Source organism: Chroicocephalus ridibundus, chromosome 3 (genome assembly GCF_963924245.1).
Source record: "Chroicocephalus ridibundus chromosome 3, bChrRid1.1, whole genome shotgun sequence".
Classification (NCBI taxonomy): domain Eukaryota; kingdom Metazoa; phylum Chordata; class Aves; order Charadriiformes; family Laridae; genus Chroicocephalus; species Chroicocephalus ridibundus.
The window spans coordinates 96,981,779-97,001,659 of record NC_086286.1 but is presented as its reverse complement, the minus strand read 5'-3'; the positions used below and the strand labels follow the sequence as shown (position 1 = coordinate 97,001,659).

Here is a 19,881-nt window from a genome sequence, read left to right as displayed (position 1 = left end):
AGGACAGCTATTCCATGACTTTGAACTAACACTGAAGCAACACAAAAATTTATAGAGGCAGTCATCCTCTCAGGGCTAGTATCCATTAATGGGTTAAAGAAAACTGGTGGCACATTACTGAGCAGTTATGCTGACCAAGAAGCAAAAGCTGGATTCCTCATGGGAAAGACTTACTATTTATATTGGGTTTACATGGCAAGGTTTCAGTAGCAGGAGGGGCTATAGGGGTGTCCTCTCTGAGGAGAGGCCAGAGGCTGCCCTGTGCTGGACACAGCTGTTTCCAGCTGGTTCCAACTGACCCACTGCTGGCCAAACCTGAGCCCAGCAGCCAAGCTGGTGGCCCCTCTGGGAAAATGTATCTAAGGAAGGGCAAAATACCAGACAGTAGAGAGGAGCGAGAGCAAAAAAGTGAGAGAGCACCCTGCGGACTTCAAGCTCAGAGAAGGAGGTGCTGCTCCAGGCAATGGAGCACACATCCCCCCCCCCAGCCCATTAAGAGGACCATGCTGGAGCAGACAACTACACTCAGTCCATGGAGGGCCCCACATCAAAACAAGTGGATATCTTCTAAAGGAAGCTGCAACCTATAGAGATTCCACATGCTGAAGCAGGTTCTTCTGACAGAAACTACAGTCCATGGAGTAGACTCATACTGGAAGAGCAAAGTGTGAGCAGAAAGCAGCAGCAGAGTAGTATTATGGACTGATGGCAACCCCCTATTCCCCATCCCCACTGTGCCACTCCAGAGTCACAACTAAAGGAGTGAAGCTGAGCCTGGGAGAGAGTGGGGGGAGGGGCAGGAAGGCATTTTAAGTGGCCTTTATTTTTTACCATTCAAATAAATTTTAATTCAAGTCTGTTTTGCCCATGATGGTAACTGGTAAGTGATTACCCTGTCTATCTCAACTTACCCATTTTTTCTGATCTTATTTCCTCCCCCATCCTGTTGATGGGGAGTGAGAGAGCAGCTAAGTGGGCATTTAGCAGCCACGTTAACCCACCAGATTATTACATGACATGACTTACTTTCCAGAAAGTGTCAGGTAACCTCGCAAACATGGGTTAAAAAATGATTGTTAGATATAGCAGAACACTTAACAGTAAGTTATCACTATGTAAACTTAGGATATGAAATATTCACACTTCTTGCCTGTCATGCTGCCAACCTCCCTGATGCAGAAGGGGCAGTGTGAGTGCAGGAAGGAAGCCACACCACCTTTGAGGCAGCTAAACTGACTCCTGACAGCACCTACAGTCTGCATTAACACTCTGCCAGCATGGCTGTTATCCAAGCAATTGTCTACAGTTTCCCCTCTTTCAGCTCTCTCCAGAGGAAGGACAGAGGGGGAATATAAAGCCCATTAAAAAAAAAATGAATAACCTAGCCCTCCACCCTCGAGACCATATTAACTGTACCTATGCTTCTCTAAAGGCCTTCAGCAGCAGGTGGAAAGACTGACACATCTATACAAAGTCCTCATTAAGATTAGATAGGAGAACAGTTTCTCTCTCCCTTCCTAGAGTTGAAGTGTACCACTATCATTTATCAAGAGAACACTGTTCTCTTTGTAGTACCTTCCATGTACTTGGACTGATGTCAGTGCCTTTAAGTCCCCGCTTAGGCTAAGCAACATGAACGTGGTCTGTTCACAGAGGTCTCAATCTTCAAACCAGGACACATAATTTTCTTATATTACTCACCTTAGGTATCTCTTCAGTTGGTTCACAATTGTTTTGAAGTACCACATGAAAAACTGATGCAATACTCCAAACTTACCATTGTGGAGCAGACTTCCATGTTTCACAACCTATAGTCTTGTTCATATATTGAGCAAACATAACTATCTGCTCTGGAGTTTTTTTCCCCAACAGTTTTTACACCAATATAGTATCAGATGAAAGCACAAGAAACCATAATAATAAAAAGGAGAAGCAGTAAATTTGTTATTGAAAGGAAACACTACATTTTGTAGAAAGAAGTTTGACATTGACAACCCCATGCTGACCATTACTCATTTAGTTGAGATCTTTGAGGTGCTGCTTTAGACTAAATTAAAATCAAAGCTAACTCAAAGATAAAGCTTAAAACAAGTGTTCTCAAAATTTACTTTATTCCATGTCAAAGAAAGCTTACTCTAAAGAGAAAGAAGTTTTGACTTTAACAACAAATCACAAGCTAATAGATATTTAACAGCATTCCTGAACACATTACTCTGTTCTGCTAGTCCCAGTAAGAGTTTGCAACTCTCAAACCTGACCATCCCAAACACAAAGCAGAAATAGTGTTTTCCATATCTAGTACTTGCCTCACAACAAATGGAATTTCTCTTGAAGTCTGAGAAACAGACACATTCTTGAGGAATAATATACACATTGTACTAAAGATATAAGTTAATTGTTGCAAAAGCAGTAAGCAAAGCTCCAAAATATTTTCTGCATTTCTACATTGATCAGAAGTATTATAAATAGATATTAAAATATTTCCTTTTCATGAAAGCCACTAGGTTGAAGGATTAACAAGTTACATATGTACAAAGATAACTCAAATGCTATTAAAGTAAAACAGTCCTGTAAGAGTTAAGGTGTTATTAATTGACAGATATTATCACCTTCACAGGACAGCTCAAGGAAGAAATCAAAGTAAACAAGTTCTGTAACATGCTTCATAGCACAACCCTATTCTAAGTGAAAATCTGTCAGGAAAAAATTATCCACCTGCAACTCCCATTTAGTCTGCAATTTTAAAGTCACAAATTCACAGTAACTGTCACATTGAGAGAATAAAAAGCATTCAAACCACAAGAACAAAGAGACACTGGAATACCATCTTGACCATAAGTGGTAATCTGCAAGTAACTAATGCTATTGTACACTATCCTGTAAGAACACAATGAACTGTTAAAGTCCTACACGCAATAGATACGGCCACTGCATTTATCAAAGTTAATGTGAGAAGTTAAAGAAACTACACAAGCTGTTTTGAATCAAAGGAAGCATCCAAACTGTTAAAGTGAATAGTTAGGGATACTTGCCCTTTAAATGAAAGGCTAAGTCTAGGTTTCTAATGTATCACAGAAAGATAACTCCACTAAATTTCACACCAGAGTTGAACAAAAGCTTTCAATATCAGCCCATTTCCATTGGTACTCGGCATTAACAGTAGCATGATGTTAGAGGAAATTACTTATACTCCTCCTTCAGCTTTTCAAAGTGCAGGCTACAGTTTAAAGTAATGCTAAAATTTCTTCCTACATCTAGTTGGCAAAAAATACTCTATATGGCAGTACTGTTCCATAAAAGTACTGGCTTTTAAAACCAGGTATCTACTAAAATCAAAGTCCTAAGATCAAAAAAGAGACCAAGATCAAAGCTTTGCCCCAGTAACGGTTTCCTTTGCACTGGTTAAGTATGAAGATGTAAGTTCCACACAGCTAGCTTACTATTGATCAAGTAATTACTTGGCAAGATGCTCATTCCAAATGCATATATTCTCAAAGTATCTCTCACCTCTGCTGGCTACATGTAATTTAGATTAACTTAAGCTACCTGACAGCTATAGAATTCTTTCTTCTCTTCTTCCCATTTTCACATGCCTGAGAAGGTAAGATATTCAGATTTTCCCTGGCAATGACACTACAGTAGATCAGCTAGGACTTGCTCCTTTTCAGTCTTCATCATATTTTAGGCAAAATAAAAGGTTTCCCTAGAGCTCAGAGCTTGCTATAGGGCTGTCACTGTGTAGTACAATAATAATTAGAAAAATAAGTAGTTGATATTCAGGATGTTAATTGATAAACTTTACCTACCATTTATATTGGAAGAAGAAAAGTGGAAGTCACTCCAATACGAAAAACTTTTACCTTTAGAGGCCGGATAGCTTCACAGAACTTTGTCCACCAGCTTTTCTCAATAGACTCCAGATGCCTCTCTCTTCTTCGAAGTGTCCTTAGTCTCTCTTCCAGTTGTTGTACAGTCCGTCTATCCCTTGATGACAGAGGCCGACCATCTCTGCACTGGGTACCAAAAAACAGTGCAAGAGATCAAGGGACATCAAATCAAGAAAATAGATTTGATATCTAGTTTAATGAGTTACAACAACTCCAAAGACTTTGTAGTATATAACTCACACTGTTTCTATGCATAGCAAGAGGATGAAGTGCAGAAGTCAGAAGCTGCAATAAGAGGAATTCCTATGAGGTGGTAGAAAACACTCTTCACAGTGAGGATGGCCAAAAATTTTAACAGGGTGGGTAGTCTCCATGTCTAGAAACACTTAAGTGCCCAGATGTGATCTGAATTACCTAACCTAACCTGAAAGAGGTCCTTGCTTTGTGTAGAGGGTTGAACCTGATGACTTTGAGAGCTACTTTCCAATTAAATTCCACAACTAAGCCAATATATTAAGCTTGGCATCTGTAGTTTCTTTCCAGCATTACACTACAGATACTCAGCTATGTTTCTTGTACTTGCAAGAGCAAGATGACCTGCTGCACCAAAAAATAACTTTACATAAATCTAAACAGGTGGCACCATTACCCCAAGAATTAGTTGAGTGTACCAGATAATTGTTAATTTGATGATTATGTTTAATAATGTACTTTAATTCTGAGCCTCTAAATACTGAGAAAGTACCATTGCACTCTGCTGTATACCAAGTGGCACATCCTTAAGTCTCAGTTATACGCTAGTAAGCAAAAGCAACAAAATAGGCATTAGGTAACTGAACCAGAATTGTTTTTAACATTGATGCTAATGTATCCTTAGATAAAACTGATCCTTAGATAAAAAAGGATTCTTGTAGTTTTAGTATCTCTTCCACTATGTATTTATAATTTTGAAATTCCCTATTCAGTTTTTTTCCCCTTGTACTTTAAATAAGCCTTCCTGCAAATAGTGAAACACTTCACACGCAGTGAAGTTAAAGCAAATCTATTTTGGATAAATTTCTCAAAAAGATTACAAGACTAAGATCACATTCTAGGCATATGTGAAAAATTGGAGATCACAATGTACTTCTAACAGGAACACATATTCTCCATATCTTAGTGAGTTAAAAAAGACTTTTTGAAAACAGTCCAAGCTCCCAAGCTGCAAGTCCAAGCTTTGATTATTTAAGATTAATGAAATAAAGCTATAAGGTGTACTAATAGCAGAAGACCATAATCTAATGAAAAGATTCAGTATGTAGTAAGTAGCAGACTTTCATACTTCTAGTTTTCACTGTATATTACCCTCAGTAACACTCACTTTCTTCATCACTTCATGCAAACGTAACTCAAGAACTGAGATTTCAATTACACAGAGGTAGAATCTTGACCATAAACCATAAATTAAAGAAAATTAGTTTATACTAATGGTCACTTTAATATATAGATACAATGGAAAGACTTTGTACTTTTTGATCCCATTTGTTACCTAGATCAAACAACAAGTGCAGTTGCTTGCAAACTCTCATAATCCAACATAGTCTTCTGTAATATATAATGGTCCACTTTTCAGGGAATTTTTTTTTTCATACTGATTTCAGTAATACAGATACCTTTGTCATAGTAGTACTCTAAAAAAGCCTAAACTTTGCAATTTAAACTGGGGGAGACTACTTTTTTAGGTTTCATTATGCAACAAGATTCTAGAACACTGAAGGTGCCCACACTGTGTGGAGCTAGCCAAGGATCAAGGGAGGACTGTTGGAACCATTTCAACGCTGCTGAGGTCTACTATCACAGAGCACACAACGGCACAGATGGACTGCCACAACAGAAGTGATGCATCTTAACGCCCCTTCCCCCCACCCAGTGCTGAGAAAACACTAGTCAAATCATTATCTGAAATAGGTTGGGAAAAGGCGTCCCTAGCATCTTGTATGTAAAGGAGAAATCTTCTCCTCCAGTTCGCACTCTTCGGTTGTTAAATATCCTGCTTACATTAGGCACAGCATTTCAGTGAGCTGCAAAGCCATCATGGGCTTATAAATGGTGCTAACATCCTAGGGATGTTTAGGATTCAGAACAGAGATTTCCATATATGCTTTTCATAAAGAAATTATTTATAACAGCAAGGTACATTAACTGGGAAGTGTGAATATCTAGGGCTGTTATTTATTCATAAAGATGATTAATAGTTTGATGAATCTAACTCATGACAGCTCCATGTGGCAAGTATCCAGTGTTGATAACTACATTGAGCAAGTATCAACAAATTGGATGCCATATCTGGTAGCAGACTCAGTGAGGTTAATATTCTTAACTTCTACAAAGTATCCCTTGCATATATCCAAGAAGGACTGGAGAAGTTTGAGGTTAGCTCATCAGCACTATTATTAGCTAGAGAGAAATAACTACTGCTTCAGGTCTGATAAAGAAAACCTGATCTTTACTACACAAGTGACCACGTTTGTTTCCAAATAATTAAAATAACTGCAAGCTAGTCACTTCTGACTTGCTATTCTTTCTGCAACAAAAACTCTCTGCAGCATGACCATAAGCCTGTAAGCAAGAAAAAAAGTCATTAAGCAAGTGAGAACAGTGAAGACCATACCTTTGATTTAATCCTTAATAAATGTTGCTCCACTTCTTCAATATCTTCAGTGTTCTCTAAACGTTCATAAGCTGCACTGGTAGTTCCCTTAATCAAGTTTAGGGGCAAAGCTGACATACCATAAGCCTAAAGTAAAAAGGAAACATACATACTCAAATTTTCTGCCACATGTTTTCATCTGATACAGGTAAAAAATACAGCAGCCTTAAAGTATCACTGCTATTTTTCGCCCTCCCCCCAAACTCCTTCCACATACTAAGGCAAAAAATTCTTTTCATGGTTTGAGCAAAACCTAACAAGCATGCTATGGAGATTCCAGTGTCCTGCATTGTTCCAACAGTACTTAAACGTAGCCCACTGAAGATTTATCAAGCTAGCCCTTGTGGTTTTTTTGTCAAATGACTTCACATCCCAAAACCTTAACTTTCCACTTTAGATCATAATCAAAATATTGTGTAATACAGTAACCTCTAGATATTGAAGTTACTGTAGGAACTTTTAGAAGCACAGTAGACACAATTTCTTTGTAGCCAGTAGTCTTCAGCTTCCTACATAATTTCATTTTAAAAGCAAGCATATGATTTACTAAAAAAATTCTGCAGTAAGTTAGGTAAACATGTAAACTCAGTTACATTCAAAGACTGCTTAGATACACATTCACAATCATAAGTTTTGTTGGCATTTACTCCTAGTTATTAAATCCTATACCATTCAAAGCGTTTGCCAGCTTCTATATCAACACTATACCCAGATTTTTTCCAATGCAAAGTCTGTAAGTTTTCTGCGAACATGAAGAGAAACAGATACTTAAGGTGAGATAAACAAGAAAATGCCACTATTTCCTCCCTGCTAACCTATGAGTCTTACAGATAAAGACCACAGTCAGAAGTTTTTCCAAGTAGTTTAGAGACATTAGCCATCGGCTTTTTATTTGTTTTACTGTGGGTGGGAGGCTGTTGGTGGCAGGTTGTTCTTGGTGCAGAGCTCAGCAGAAAGGATTTTCTTTTCTTTCTTTTGATCACAATTAATACATGCAGTTTAGTACTAGAGTGCTCATTATCTGAACATTCACTAGCTTCAGAAATAAGCATTAGAGATTTCCACAGGAATGCCTCTCCCTCCTCTGAGCACAGCTTTATATTTCATACTGAGAACAGATTTAACACAAATGCTAGTGTGTTATATCACCATACATGCTGTCAGATCACATGAGCTGTCTGTACAGAAGACTTGATTTGACCTGCTTAAGAACCTACTTAGGCATACTAATGACTCATGCGGTGCACTCAAAGCAAGACACTGTCCATTTTTTTGGGTGTATTTTTCAACATGCCATATACCCTGCCACCAACACCCATTTCTAAGCTCCTTTAACAAAGGAGTCTTAGTTACTAGTATTGTAGCTCAAAACCACATTAACTATTTAAATTAGTAAGCATTTCAATAAAAATATCTGACACTGACCCTACAAACTTCAGTTTCACTTTGCAAGCAATAGTACTCCATGGTATCAAGAAACATTCTCCCCAGTAGTAGGCTATGAAAGCATGAAACAGAAGTTTAGCAGTCTGGCAGCCTTGTTCACTACTGTGGAATTAGGTTTCTTATGTTTAGAGTGACAATTACCAGTAAATTGTCGGAACAGTGTCAGTTAAGTTCAACAAGCAGACAGCATGTGCATCTCTCAACAGGCTTCAAACCCAAGGAAACAGTGGAACCTGTTTTTAAAGCATTACACTTTAAAGCATTTAAGTAAGGGTAGGAGAAGAGCTACAAAAGGTAACTGTCAATTTCAGTCCCTAAGTTACAGTTTTTTTACTGTAAAAAGCTATAAAAGGGACAGACATCTCTTATCACAGGCTAGTAATGGCAACAAAACTTGACACTCTAGAAGTTCTGGTTTGAAAACAGCTATACAACCACAGGAAGGCCTACTACAAAATTAAATATTTTAGGTAAGGAAAAGAATTTAACTTAGGCTGGACTTTACAACTCTGTCCGTAAGTGTGGTTCAGCTCTCCCTTTAGAGTATCTCTTTTAAAAAGATAAGGCTGCTTTGCTATCTACAGGAGCTAAAAAGCAGTCTCCCCCCAGTCCTCATCTTCTCTAGGCCAAAGAAAGAATTCCTTCAACCTTTCTTTATGGGTTGTGCTCTCCAGCTCTCTGATCACTTTCACAAGCCTCCACTGGAACCTCTGCAGTTTTCCAGTTTCTTAAACTGGGGGACCAAAGTGAGACACAGTATTCCCAGGTGTGGCTTTGGAAGTGCAAAGTACAGAGGAATAATCATCTCCCTTGATCTACTAGCTATGCTCTTGCTGATGCAGCCCAGGACACTGTTTGCCCTTCTGCTGCGGGGCACGTTGCTGCCTCATGTTCAGCTTGCTGTCCACTAGGACTTCCAGGCCCTTTTCAGCAGAGCCATCCACCAGCTGGGTCAGACCCCAGCATGAACTGTTGCTTAGAATTAACCCATTCCAAGAGAAGGCCTTAACATCTTCTAAACCTGATGTCATTCTTGTTGGCCCAATCTTCCCACCTGAAAAATGTCTCTACAGTGGCTCTTACATTCTGTTGTATCTACCTCTCCCAGTTTGATATCAAACTCGATGACTATACACTCACCCCAGCATCCAGATCATTTTTGTAGACTGAATAGTATTTGGCCCATATTGACCCTGAAGAGCTCACTCAGGTCCGGCTGCTAACAGCATAGCTCCAGAATTTAGGTGGAAGTATAAACACTATCCAGGCTCATAACTAAAATACAGGGTGCAATTCTAACCGAGGTCCCTCTGTGGAACCCAAAACATTTCCAGCCAGAGCCAAAGGCATTCAGTATGTAGAAGCAAATACAGTAAAGAGATTGCTGTGACAATAGGCCTACACAATTTTAAAATCCTAAACTTAGAAGCAATTAAGATTTTACCATTAAGCAGAGACTTCCACCTGTTTGCTTCAAACAGCTACCATCAACTAACAGATAGCAATTTTTTTTGCCCAACAGAAATAGTTAAGGAATTAAATTTAAAGTTCTAAATCCAAGTTTCTATAAAGCAAACTGCAACTCTAAGCAATGCATTGTTTTACTGTTTTGCAGATGTGAATTATACTTGAGTATCAAGCTTGCTCTAGTGATAAAGGCAGCCTAAGTTCCTTCCTTGGATACAAAAGCTGGTAATAGTGAGATGATTATGCAAGTAAACCTCTCATCATCAGTGAGGGAAAAAGCCACACTGGTCCTTCAGGACATCAATATATAGAATAAAGGACAGAAAGATGAGCCATCTCATGTGATGTGTCACAGGTCTGAACGGAAGCTGTATTAGCTCAGTTTCAGGGCTGCATTTGCCTTAAGGCTGATGTAGAAATTCTAGGCTCCTCCGAACAAAGTTTTAATCCTCTGTGTTAGTGCAAGTGTAAGTTATTAATGGGCTATTGTTTTGGGCATCTGCAATTCAACAAGCAAGCAACATATCAAAGATAACACAGGAAAACCAAAGCCATAACAGAGGGCTAGTTAGTTTTTATACATGAATTTTGATAAAACAAGTAATTAAGCCTTAACTTATTTACACCAGTGAAATAACGGTTTCCAGGACTTATATTTAGACAACCTTTGCCTAGAAACGTTAAGTCAGATAAGAGGAAATGCACTAAAGAATAAAAAGTCATCCACACGTAACAGGCAATTACAGCCTACATAGTTTTTTCCACATAGGTTCTTCAAGATGAACTGAATCTAGTACTAACAGTAACTGTTCAGGTTGGTATCTAATAACTCATGCTGCTAAGTTAGGTCTTTAAAGTCTCAGGTTGCTATCACTACTGTTACTGAATGTCTGATCAGCTTCACCAAAACCCCGTTTTACAGCAGGAAAAAATAAATTTAAGTTTATAGTTAGAATAACTTATTTTATGGAAGAATCCCCTTTCTTGAACTCCCACAAGTGATCCATACAATACATAACCCCCTATCAGTTAGCTTAACGGCTGGAAAGCAAACCCAAAGAGCTCACTACCTAATGAGTACAAGTTAGAGGGCATTATCCTTGAGCAGCTGTCTCATTCCAATTTGAGAGTTTGCCCACAGGCAATAAAGATAATATCTCTGGATGGATGAAGTTCATATTTATACTTCATAGATTTCTTGAAGTAGGTGGCCTTCTATTCTAAAGGAGGAAAGGAAAAAATAACAGAGTAACATAAGCAAAGCAACAGAAAACCCAGCTTACCTAGCCTATAAAAAACACACCAGTCTAAACAAAGCTCTTAACACTTCTTATTTGTTATTTACAAAATTGGTAGCTAGGCCTGAGAAGAATTTGTAAAGAAATCTGTCATCAGTAAAGCAGGAGCCTGTAACTCACATGAAAGCAACAGTTAGTTCACTACTGTTTGTGCAGTATCAGTAGGCATTGAAGAACAGTGAGAAGCATACTGTAGCTGTTCTCTCAGCATGCCATTGAGCCCTAATATACTCTGTGCTCCAGAAAGACCACTAAAATACCTCAGTAGAGATTACATTAGCATTGCTTCCAGTTTGCTTATTCTTCACATCTCCTGTGACCCTTTCCTTCCCATACTGTCCACAGCAGATCCAGCTATTCCCCTGTCATTGCACAGTTAATATTTAGAAGGAAGAGCTGCTGTTCTGATCCTTTGGTCTCTTGCAGACTCAGCATCTTACAATATTTTAGACTTGCCAAACTCACATAACCCATGGCTAGATAAGGGAATAGGCTTTCTTATTAATTGCCCGGTATGTTAGTAGTCACTCATAAACAAAAGTTATAGAACAGGTGGAGTTGAGAAAAGTTGTACAATTATGTTTTACAAGAGCTACAGCAAGCAACTACTTCAGGGACAAACCTTTGAGTATTAAAAAGATCGAAAAAGGCTTTCCACTGGGAACTGTAGCTGCTAATTTAACATTTTTAAATTGCACAAGCTACCCAAGATTTCGACTGAAAAGGGTGCATTACTAATGTGGGAACACCTAATAAGCAACCAGATCAGTCATAAGCATACAGATCAGTCAAGAGCACAGAAAAAAAACACATTGAAATGAATATAGCAAATGCCTTTAGGAAAGGCTTAAACAAGTTAAAGCTAACTTTGAACATCTATTGCAAAAAGCCTGAAACCATCAGGCATCATTGTTTAGTTAGAAAATTATTATGTTTTACTTTTCTACATCTGCTATGCTCAACTAGTAAGATACAGCCTAATGATTAACTTGCAGCCCAAACAGGATAATTTCTCCTTGTTAGAGATCAAACAGAAGAGGTAAGTTGTGATCAGTTCAGTAGACAACCACCAATGTAACTGAAGGTAGTTTACCAACTTTTTCTAGTTAAAGATTTTTTTAAGAATTAAGCTTGTGATTTCAAGAAATTATCAGGAAGTACTTGTATAGCACATCAGAAAGACTCCCTATTCCATTTATTTTTACAGGGCCATATATCAAGTGGATATGGCTTTTAAATGCTGTCATTGAGGTATTTTAAAAGGTCTGTATATATAATCTTGGGCAAAAAGTGTAGAAATGAATCCTGATAAACATTTCTTGCCTAGCACTGCCCTCTAGTGAAGTCATATCAAACAGCTGAATAAAAAAGTAACAGTACTTCACTTGTTATTATATCACTATATAGGAGGCATAAGAATAAATGCTCATAACTTTATACAAATATTCAAATCCCTGTTCTCTTATAACAGCTTGTTTCAAGTCTTAATCTGAAAGTGTGACCATGAAAGACAAAATGTTCAATTTTAGCAATTAGACCCTGATCAAAAATGCATCTATTCAAGTTTTAAAACAACTCTAGTTTAGGGTACGCAATGAAGATGTACAAGCCAAATGCAAGCTAGTTTGTTTCAGTATGAATGTCCCACAAAAAAAATCCTCTATTTCAATACAATTTTGGTATAGAAGCGAATTTTTCTGTATTCATAGCCTAATTAGCTTTTTAAATTACAATAAGCACAAGGGAAGTCATATTACAATACGTTTTATCCCTCACAGCAATTGATATAGCTCAGTTGCCTACACTGAGCACTGTTTCATAAGGATACCGTGCACCCTTGTCAGCATTGCTTCTGTTGTAAGCTAAGCTACTACAATTAAGTAGCCTCAGATGTGGTACACTCATGTGTCACACCAATACACAAACTCAGAAGCATTGCCTGTAAGAGGAAATAGCACTCTACCTTTTTTCTTGAAACTGCACCTTTCTTCTCTTGTGCACCTAGACTGCATAGTTTTATTGAAAAGTAATCCAACTCTACAAGTAATAGTCATCTACTTTCTCATATTAAAGAAATCTGCTTCCATCTCCAGCTCTCTACACATGCTACCATTCCAAAGATAAAAACTGGAATTCAAGAATCTTATTTCCAGAACACCATTAAGGATGGCAAAGAGTGACAGTGGTTCACACATCCTCCCTAAATTGTGAAGAGTAAAGGATAAAGCCTTCTAAACACATCTGAAGATGGTACACCATCTCATTGACAGTTGTGGGATGTTTTGCTTTGTTTTTTGGTTTTGGTCTTTTTTTGTTTTGTTTTTTGTTTGGTTGGGGTTTTTTTTTGGAAAAGCACATCCTACACAGCTTGGAAAATCATTCAACATGCTAACTAGTAAAATTTCAATTCTTTCATGGGAAGTTTTAGTTTCCAATCTTCAGCTGCTAAAAGAGGATGTAAGTTTTTGAAAAAAATTCTAAAAAATTCTCAAAGCATGGAACAAATAGACTAAACTGAACTGGTATGCTCAGTATGGCATTTCTTGCATGATCTGTTGTGCACAACAAACAGTCCCCAGAGTACCTGTTTATCCATTTCTTTAACACTCATTACTACAGTATCTTTCTAATACTTCCACCTTCATTTTTCATATTAACGCTCCCTCTCCACCATACAAAGACTGTCTCATTTATCAATGTTTAAGTGGACAAAAAAATGCAATCAAGGTTTGTAAGACACAGAAACTGAGTATGACAGCCTCTATACTACAGTATGCTGTTCTACTACTCACACTAAGCTTGTGCTTGCTGGACGTATCATCTGTAAAAAAGTTAACTCTGACTCAGCTGTAATACTGAGCATAATTATTATGCCCAGTTGCCATCTTCTGCATTGCTCCATCAGGCTTAGAAGAGCATTAACCACCAAACAAAAGATTAATCTCCTTTCAAGCTACAACTCTAAACAAAATACAAAACTATCATTGATCCAGCAGTTTAATATCTACAATTCTCCAAGACTGCAGTAGCAATCAGATTGTTAAAACAAAGAACACTTAAATTGGTTCGCTATTTCTGTTATTTACTGCTTCGCAGAGAAGTGAACATAATCAAATAACTACATTTCTTTTATATTTAAGAATTGACATTGAAGTGATCAAGTAGTAATGACGATGCATGCTACTAACTTGTAGATTTCTCAGTAACTGTTTGATGTCTACTTAAAAGAAAATTGGTAGCAAATGACTGCTTTTAAGGTTAGACAGATTATAAAAGGCTTTAAGCTTTTTGGCTGTTAAAAAAAAATAAGTCAACTGCAAGAAAAGTAAATCATACCCTGGACAAAAACAGGTGTGAAAAGATCATTAAATCTGTCACAAGACAAACAGCTTTAACACCTCTTTCAGGATGGAAGAAAAAGGATCATTTTACAGTTTCATAAGAAATCAAACCATGCTTATTAAATGTTTTGGAAAATTACAGAGCCAATTACAATCATCCTTCAAGGACATGCTAAATGAGATGCACAAGATCACTCAAAAGTTAATCTGCCTATCATTGTGTGAGTAATATGTTATTCTGCCTTGAATTCAAATAGCAATCTGGAGCTGACAACAACTATTGTATTAATACCTAAGGCAATGTAAAACCATTTCAATGCAAAATACATTAATGAAAGAATAGATGCAAACTACATCATCTGTGAAACTGTTTCAAACCAAGCACTGCAGCCCTAATTTATCATTTTCTTGTTATATTCCACAGTTATAGACATGGAAAGCTGTCAGTATAATCATCAAGGTCATGGATTTGCAGGGCCCTCCTGAGGATCACTTGTTCACATTTCTTACAAAACAATTTTAAATACTCCAGTATTATGCATTACAAAACATAAAGTCTACTTCTTTTGGCGTTAAAGCTGTGAAACAGAAAAGCAACTACCAATTCAAGATTACACTGAAAGTTGTGCCATACCAAGAAATAAATTTAAACAGTGTTACTCATTTAAACATTGCATATCCTTGAGAAAAGTTACATCAATGCTTATGCTCTTGTCAGTTATATGGACTTATCTTTCAGGTGAGCATTTGTAACAGAGTTCATCTACACTTTTGATAAACCACCATTTTATGATTTCCCCTTAAAAAATTAAAAATTTATAATACACACCCTCCCTAGTTGCATCTTCCTTCCCTTCCCAGTTTCCCAGAGTGTCAATTCATGTCAAGAGAAGACTATTCTTCAGTGTATTCAGCAAGGAAATGCAACATGAATTGTGAGTTTTAGTATTATGTTCTAGAAGACCACACTAGTGAGGATCAGCTCAAAGTTAATCAAAAGAAACATAACTGCAGCTTCCATAGCTAAAAATACTTTTCTATTTTTTACATCCATTTGCAGATGCATGCAAGCTTCCTTCTTGTATAACCAAGTTGTTAAAGTTAAAAAGATAGAAGAAATAATCTGTATAGTTTAGATTAAAAGCAAATATTAAGTGTTTGGGTTTGGTTTTGTTGGTTCCCCCCCCGCCCCAGAACAGGCATATTCTCCCCTCTAGTTACACAAAGAGCTTCTGAAAATTGCCACCTATCAAACTATTTAAAAGTTATTACTACCCTCTGACACAGAACAGTCTTGCAATACTTAGTAGTCTCCAAAACATGGAACTACCTACTTTTCTGAACATACTGTGTGCTTTTTTCAATGAAGTTGCCACTGCACTTTTTTGAGCATTAGCTGTACTGAGGTGAATAAATAATAGTAAGAATCTCTGATAAATCGTTTTCTCAAAAACAGCTGTGGTAGAACAAAGAGTTGTCCAACATGAGTTAAACGGGGTTACAACAGTAAAACCAGTATTGTGGAATTAAATTAACCCAATAAAGAACCAGCCTCATTGTCAACCACTGTCCCCTCAAGACTTGCATAGGCTAGAGCCAAGTTTAAACAGAGAAGACATCTCAGACCATAAGGTACAACACAGTAAATGCCACCATCAGTATCACCACTAAATCCTGCAGGTCCACGTAGTAGACAGACTGCAGAACCCCTGAGGTTGGAAGGGGACCTCAAGAGGTCATCTGGTCCAACACTGCTCAAGCAGAGTCACCTAGAGCTGTTTGCCCCAGACAGTGTCCATACAGCTCTTGAATATCTCCAAGGAGAGAGACTCCACAATCTCTGAGCAACCTCTGCCAGGGGTCTGTCACCCTCACGGTGAAAAAGTTTCCTGATGTCCAGAGGGAACCTCTTTTTGTGCCCTTTGCCTCTAGTCCTGTTACTGGGCATCACTAAAAATGACTGACTTTATATTCTTTGCACTCTCCCTTCAGATTTTTTTTTTTAAACACACATTGATAGACTTCCCATGAGCCTTCCTCTTCTCTAGGCTAAACAGCGCCAGCTCTCAGCATTTCCTCATAGGAGGAAAATCCCTTAATCATCTTCGTGGCCTTTCACTGCACCTGCTCCTGTAGCTCCATATGTCTCTTGTACTGAGGAGCCCAGAACTGGACACAGCACTCCAGGTACAGCCTCACCAGCATTGAGCAGAAGAGACGGATCACCTCCAACAACCTGCTGGCGATAATACTCCTCATGCAGACCAGGATACCATTAGACTTCTTTGCAGCATGAGCACATTGCTGGCTCATGGTTAACTTTGTCTCCATGAGAACCCCCCAGGTCCTTCTCTTCAAAGCTGCTTTCCTGCTGAGTGGTGCCCTGCATATATTAGTGCCTGGGTTTGTTTCTCCACAGCTGCAGGACTTTGCACTTCCCCTTGCTGAACTCCATGAGGCTCCTGTCAGCCCATTTCTCCAGCCTGTCAATGTCCCTTTGGATGGCAGCACAACCCTCTGGAGTATCAGCAACTACTCCCATTTTGTCTCACCTGCAAGCTTGTTGAGACTACACACTGCCTCGTCACCCAGCATTACAATATTGTGCAGTCTGATAAGAAGTCTGTTCTTTGTTGCATGAATAGCCTACCATGTACTTGAAGTAATACATTAAATCAACCTGGGCCTTAAGAGATGCCTAGAACACCAGACTGATGCTGATAATACTCCTTTAAAAAAAATAGATTCTAACTATATTAGTCATTGGGGTAAATTTCTTAGTTCCATAATTTAAACTGCAGCCATTTACAATCCAAACACCACCACCCCCTGCATCCCAACTCCTGTGGAGGCAGGAGAATACGTTTTAGAAAATAGAGAAAGCCTCGGAGCTCACACATGCAGAAGAAAGCTTTTGCTCTCAGTATCTACTCAAATTCAAGGCTGCCTGCTGCCAGTGCCAGAGCCTCTTTTCCCCAACATCTTACACTACTGTATATTGCCACAAGGCAGAAGTGCAATTTTAGAACAGCCTTAATCTAATTCTTCACACTGAAGGCCACAAAAGGCAGTACTGTTAACATACATTTGACTAGTTGTAGAATGAATAAATTGTACCCCAAGCAACTTAAATAGAATCACTAAATTCATCTGTTTCATTGTACTCATCCACAAATAACATTTTAAGATTAAATCAGTCAACTGCAGTCAGTGCAGGCACAGCATTCATGTTTGCTTTTAGTATTTTGTGTTAAAGTGGTAGGCGTTCAATGTAAAACAATTCTCAATTAGGTATGAAAGTATTTGCTAACCTATCACTTATAACAATACAACCTTCATTAGATGTTCATTCAGAATAGATTTTTTTTTTCCTTTTTATAGTAAGAAGGTGAATATGAGTATACAGAAGACCAGATGCACCTGTTCTTAACTTCCCTTTAACAATACAATTGAAACACTGGCAATGGAACAGACTGAGGATTTTCAAAAGTCAACAGAAAAATCAAACATTCAGTTATGTCTGTACTAAAAATCCTCAACTCTTAACTGGCATAAACCAGAGATCTGAGCTCACCTCTGTTCAGAGACAAGGGAACTCAAATACCACATGTTGTGTCCCTATCTATTCTTTCTACCTTTTTTCCCCCCTCGTCATCTGCTAAGTATATGTGGAAAATTTGGAAGTAGGTGTCTTTGTTCTTGCGTTTGCCCTTGTATAAAGGTATTTTCTTTTTGTGATTAAAAACACCCTACCACCGATTACCAAACAGTGGTTTGACGACTAAGCACAAAGGCCTCCCACCTTTAGAAACTGGGACAAACGGTTTGATAGGCATGCAGAAGGCTGAAAAATGTAGGAGCCTAACTACTTACTTGACAGATGTCTAAAGTCAGAGGCAAGCTTACAGACAATGCCTCAGACTTGCCTGTGCTCCAAGCTTCTGTTTTATCTAGAGGGGATTTTTTAACACAGGACTAACATAGCAAAAAAAAAACCACAATGCAAAGTGGGAAGCTACCATGAGAAAAAACAGTTATCCCTTCTAGTATCATGCTTCTCCTCCCAAGTGGAGTAATCCAAACTGGTAGAGACTGAGAGGCTATCCTCTGGATCAACTTCCCCCTGAGGCTTAGGAAGTGTAACAGCAGAGGAACTTTTCACTACTGAAGTAACTTTTGCATTAAGTTGTACCACTGGGAAAAGCCCAGCTCACAATATAAACTGGAATGCAGGTATATGTCATCCACATACTGCCAAGGTCACACTCGCAATTCACTCTTCAGACCATGAGAACAGCACTGCTCACGCCATCATGCTGTTACAGGTAGAAATTGCTTACATATGGAAGCCTGACCGTCACTGTCAGTAGGCAAAGTGTTACGAAAGCATTAGAGCATAAAGAAAAAATAATCTATTCCCACTCCAACTTTAAGAACACAGACCTTCTAATAGGAGTTTTTCCACTTCCCATGATACATTCGTACCTCAGCCCATCCATGTATCAGAGCCTGCTCATTGTTTCACCCTAAGAGTCTATGATCACCTGCCAAACAGTGACAAATACACTCCTATCAGAGGGTGACAACAACCTCCCGTGAGCTCACCCCTAAAACTTCTTCAAAATAGCTCCTCCATTTCTCCCACCCTGTCTTAACACCTATTGTTAAACAAAAGAGTTTCAGAATTATCAAATACAGCAGTTAAAAACAAAAGAAGTAGTAATTCCATGCTCCAGGCATTTGTGTAGGCAGGTTGAAGTTTTCCAAGCAATGAGTTAGTCTAAAATCTTAGTAATTAAAGCAGAAAAGACTATTTTAGTTCTCATGCTTGATGTTTCACCCCATTTACCACCCACTGTTCGTACAAGTCCCAAACACAGTAAGACTAAAGCAACAACATTGAGGACAGAGCTATTGTCTTCATCTGACAATCCACACAGACGCAGTACATTAAATGAACATTTCAAATGTTCAAATGAATGTCTGAACATTAAATGGAAGTCACATATTTCCAGGCTCAGCTAGTTTTGAGGGCAGAAGCATATTGTGATACTCAGGCTGAATGGTATCTACTAAGAGCCTGTGCTCAAAAATAAACAGGGAAATAACGTTAGAAGTAGGGAATATTAACAATAAATAAAAAACTTCCAAATGCTTTTTTTAAACATTGTTTACATTTTAGTCAGCAATGAATTTGTGCAAAATCGAAGTCTTGCATTTTACACGCTTATAGATGTTCACTAACAGTTATAAAACCATACTTGGGTAGCTGTTTGGAAGAAACACTGAGGACATTCTCCCAGCTAATGAGTTTGTTCTTAATGTTAGTCTCATGGAGGTTAAAACACACTACGTGTGCTCTGCTGTAGTGTAACTGAACAAGAGATTACTCTTTCCTTCCATAATTAAGGGAAACAAATTTAAGAGCTGACGTGTTATTACCAGCTAAGCAAAGGTCTCGATCTTTTTTGACTAGCACATGATCCGGATGTCAGCAATATAGCCTGAATGATTTAGTGACACACATCAGTCAGAAAAGGCTTGAAGTAATAGAATTTATGATTCGGGTTCACTTAAAACACTTAAGTGAGCGGAATTGCTCTCAGCCCCATTGACTGAGATACCTGCTAGCTGATCAGCCAAACTGCTCTCCTACCTACCACACAGAGCCTGATGACCAATGAGCTGTCTGTGTGCTGACACTTACATGCAAGAACCTGCACTAGATTGACTCCCATAATCCTGCTGTAACT

The 19,881-nt window shown here is 38.3% G+C and overlaps 1 protein-coding gene across 1 annotated transcript in view; it reads right to left on the bottom strand.

Annotated features, from left to right (window-relative positions):
* The window catches only part of LMBRD1 (LMBR1 domain containing 1), an 83,683-nt gene that overhangs the window by 33,530 nt on the left and 30,272 nt on the right, over positions 1-19,881 (bottom strand). Inside the window, exons 8-9 of the mRNA XM_063330248.1 lie at positions 6,538-6,663; positions 3,861-4,013 (exon numbers count right to left, since the gene is read on the bottom strand). Coding sequence (XP_063186318.1) covers positions 3,861-4,013; positions 6,538-6,663 — 279 coding nt within the window. The remainder of the gene's footprint in view (positions 1-3,860; positions 4,014-6,537; positions 6,664-19,881) is intronic.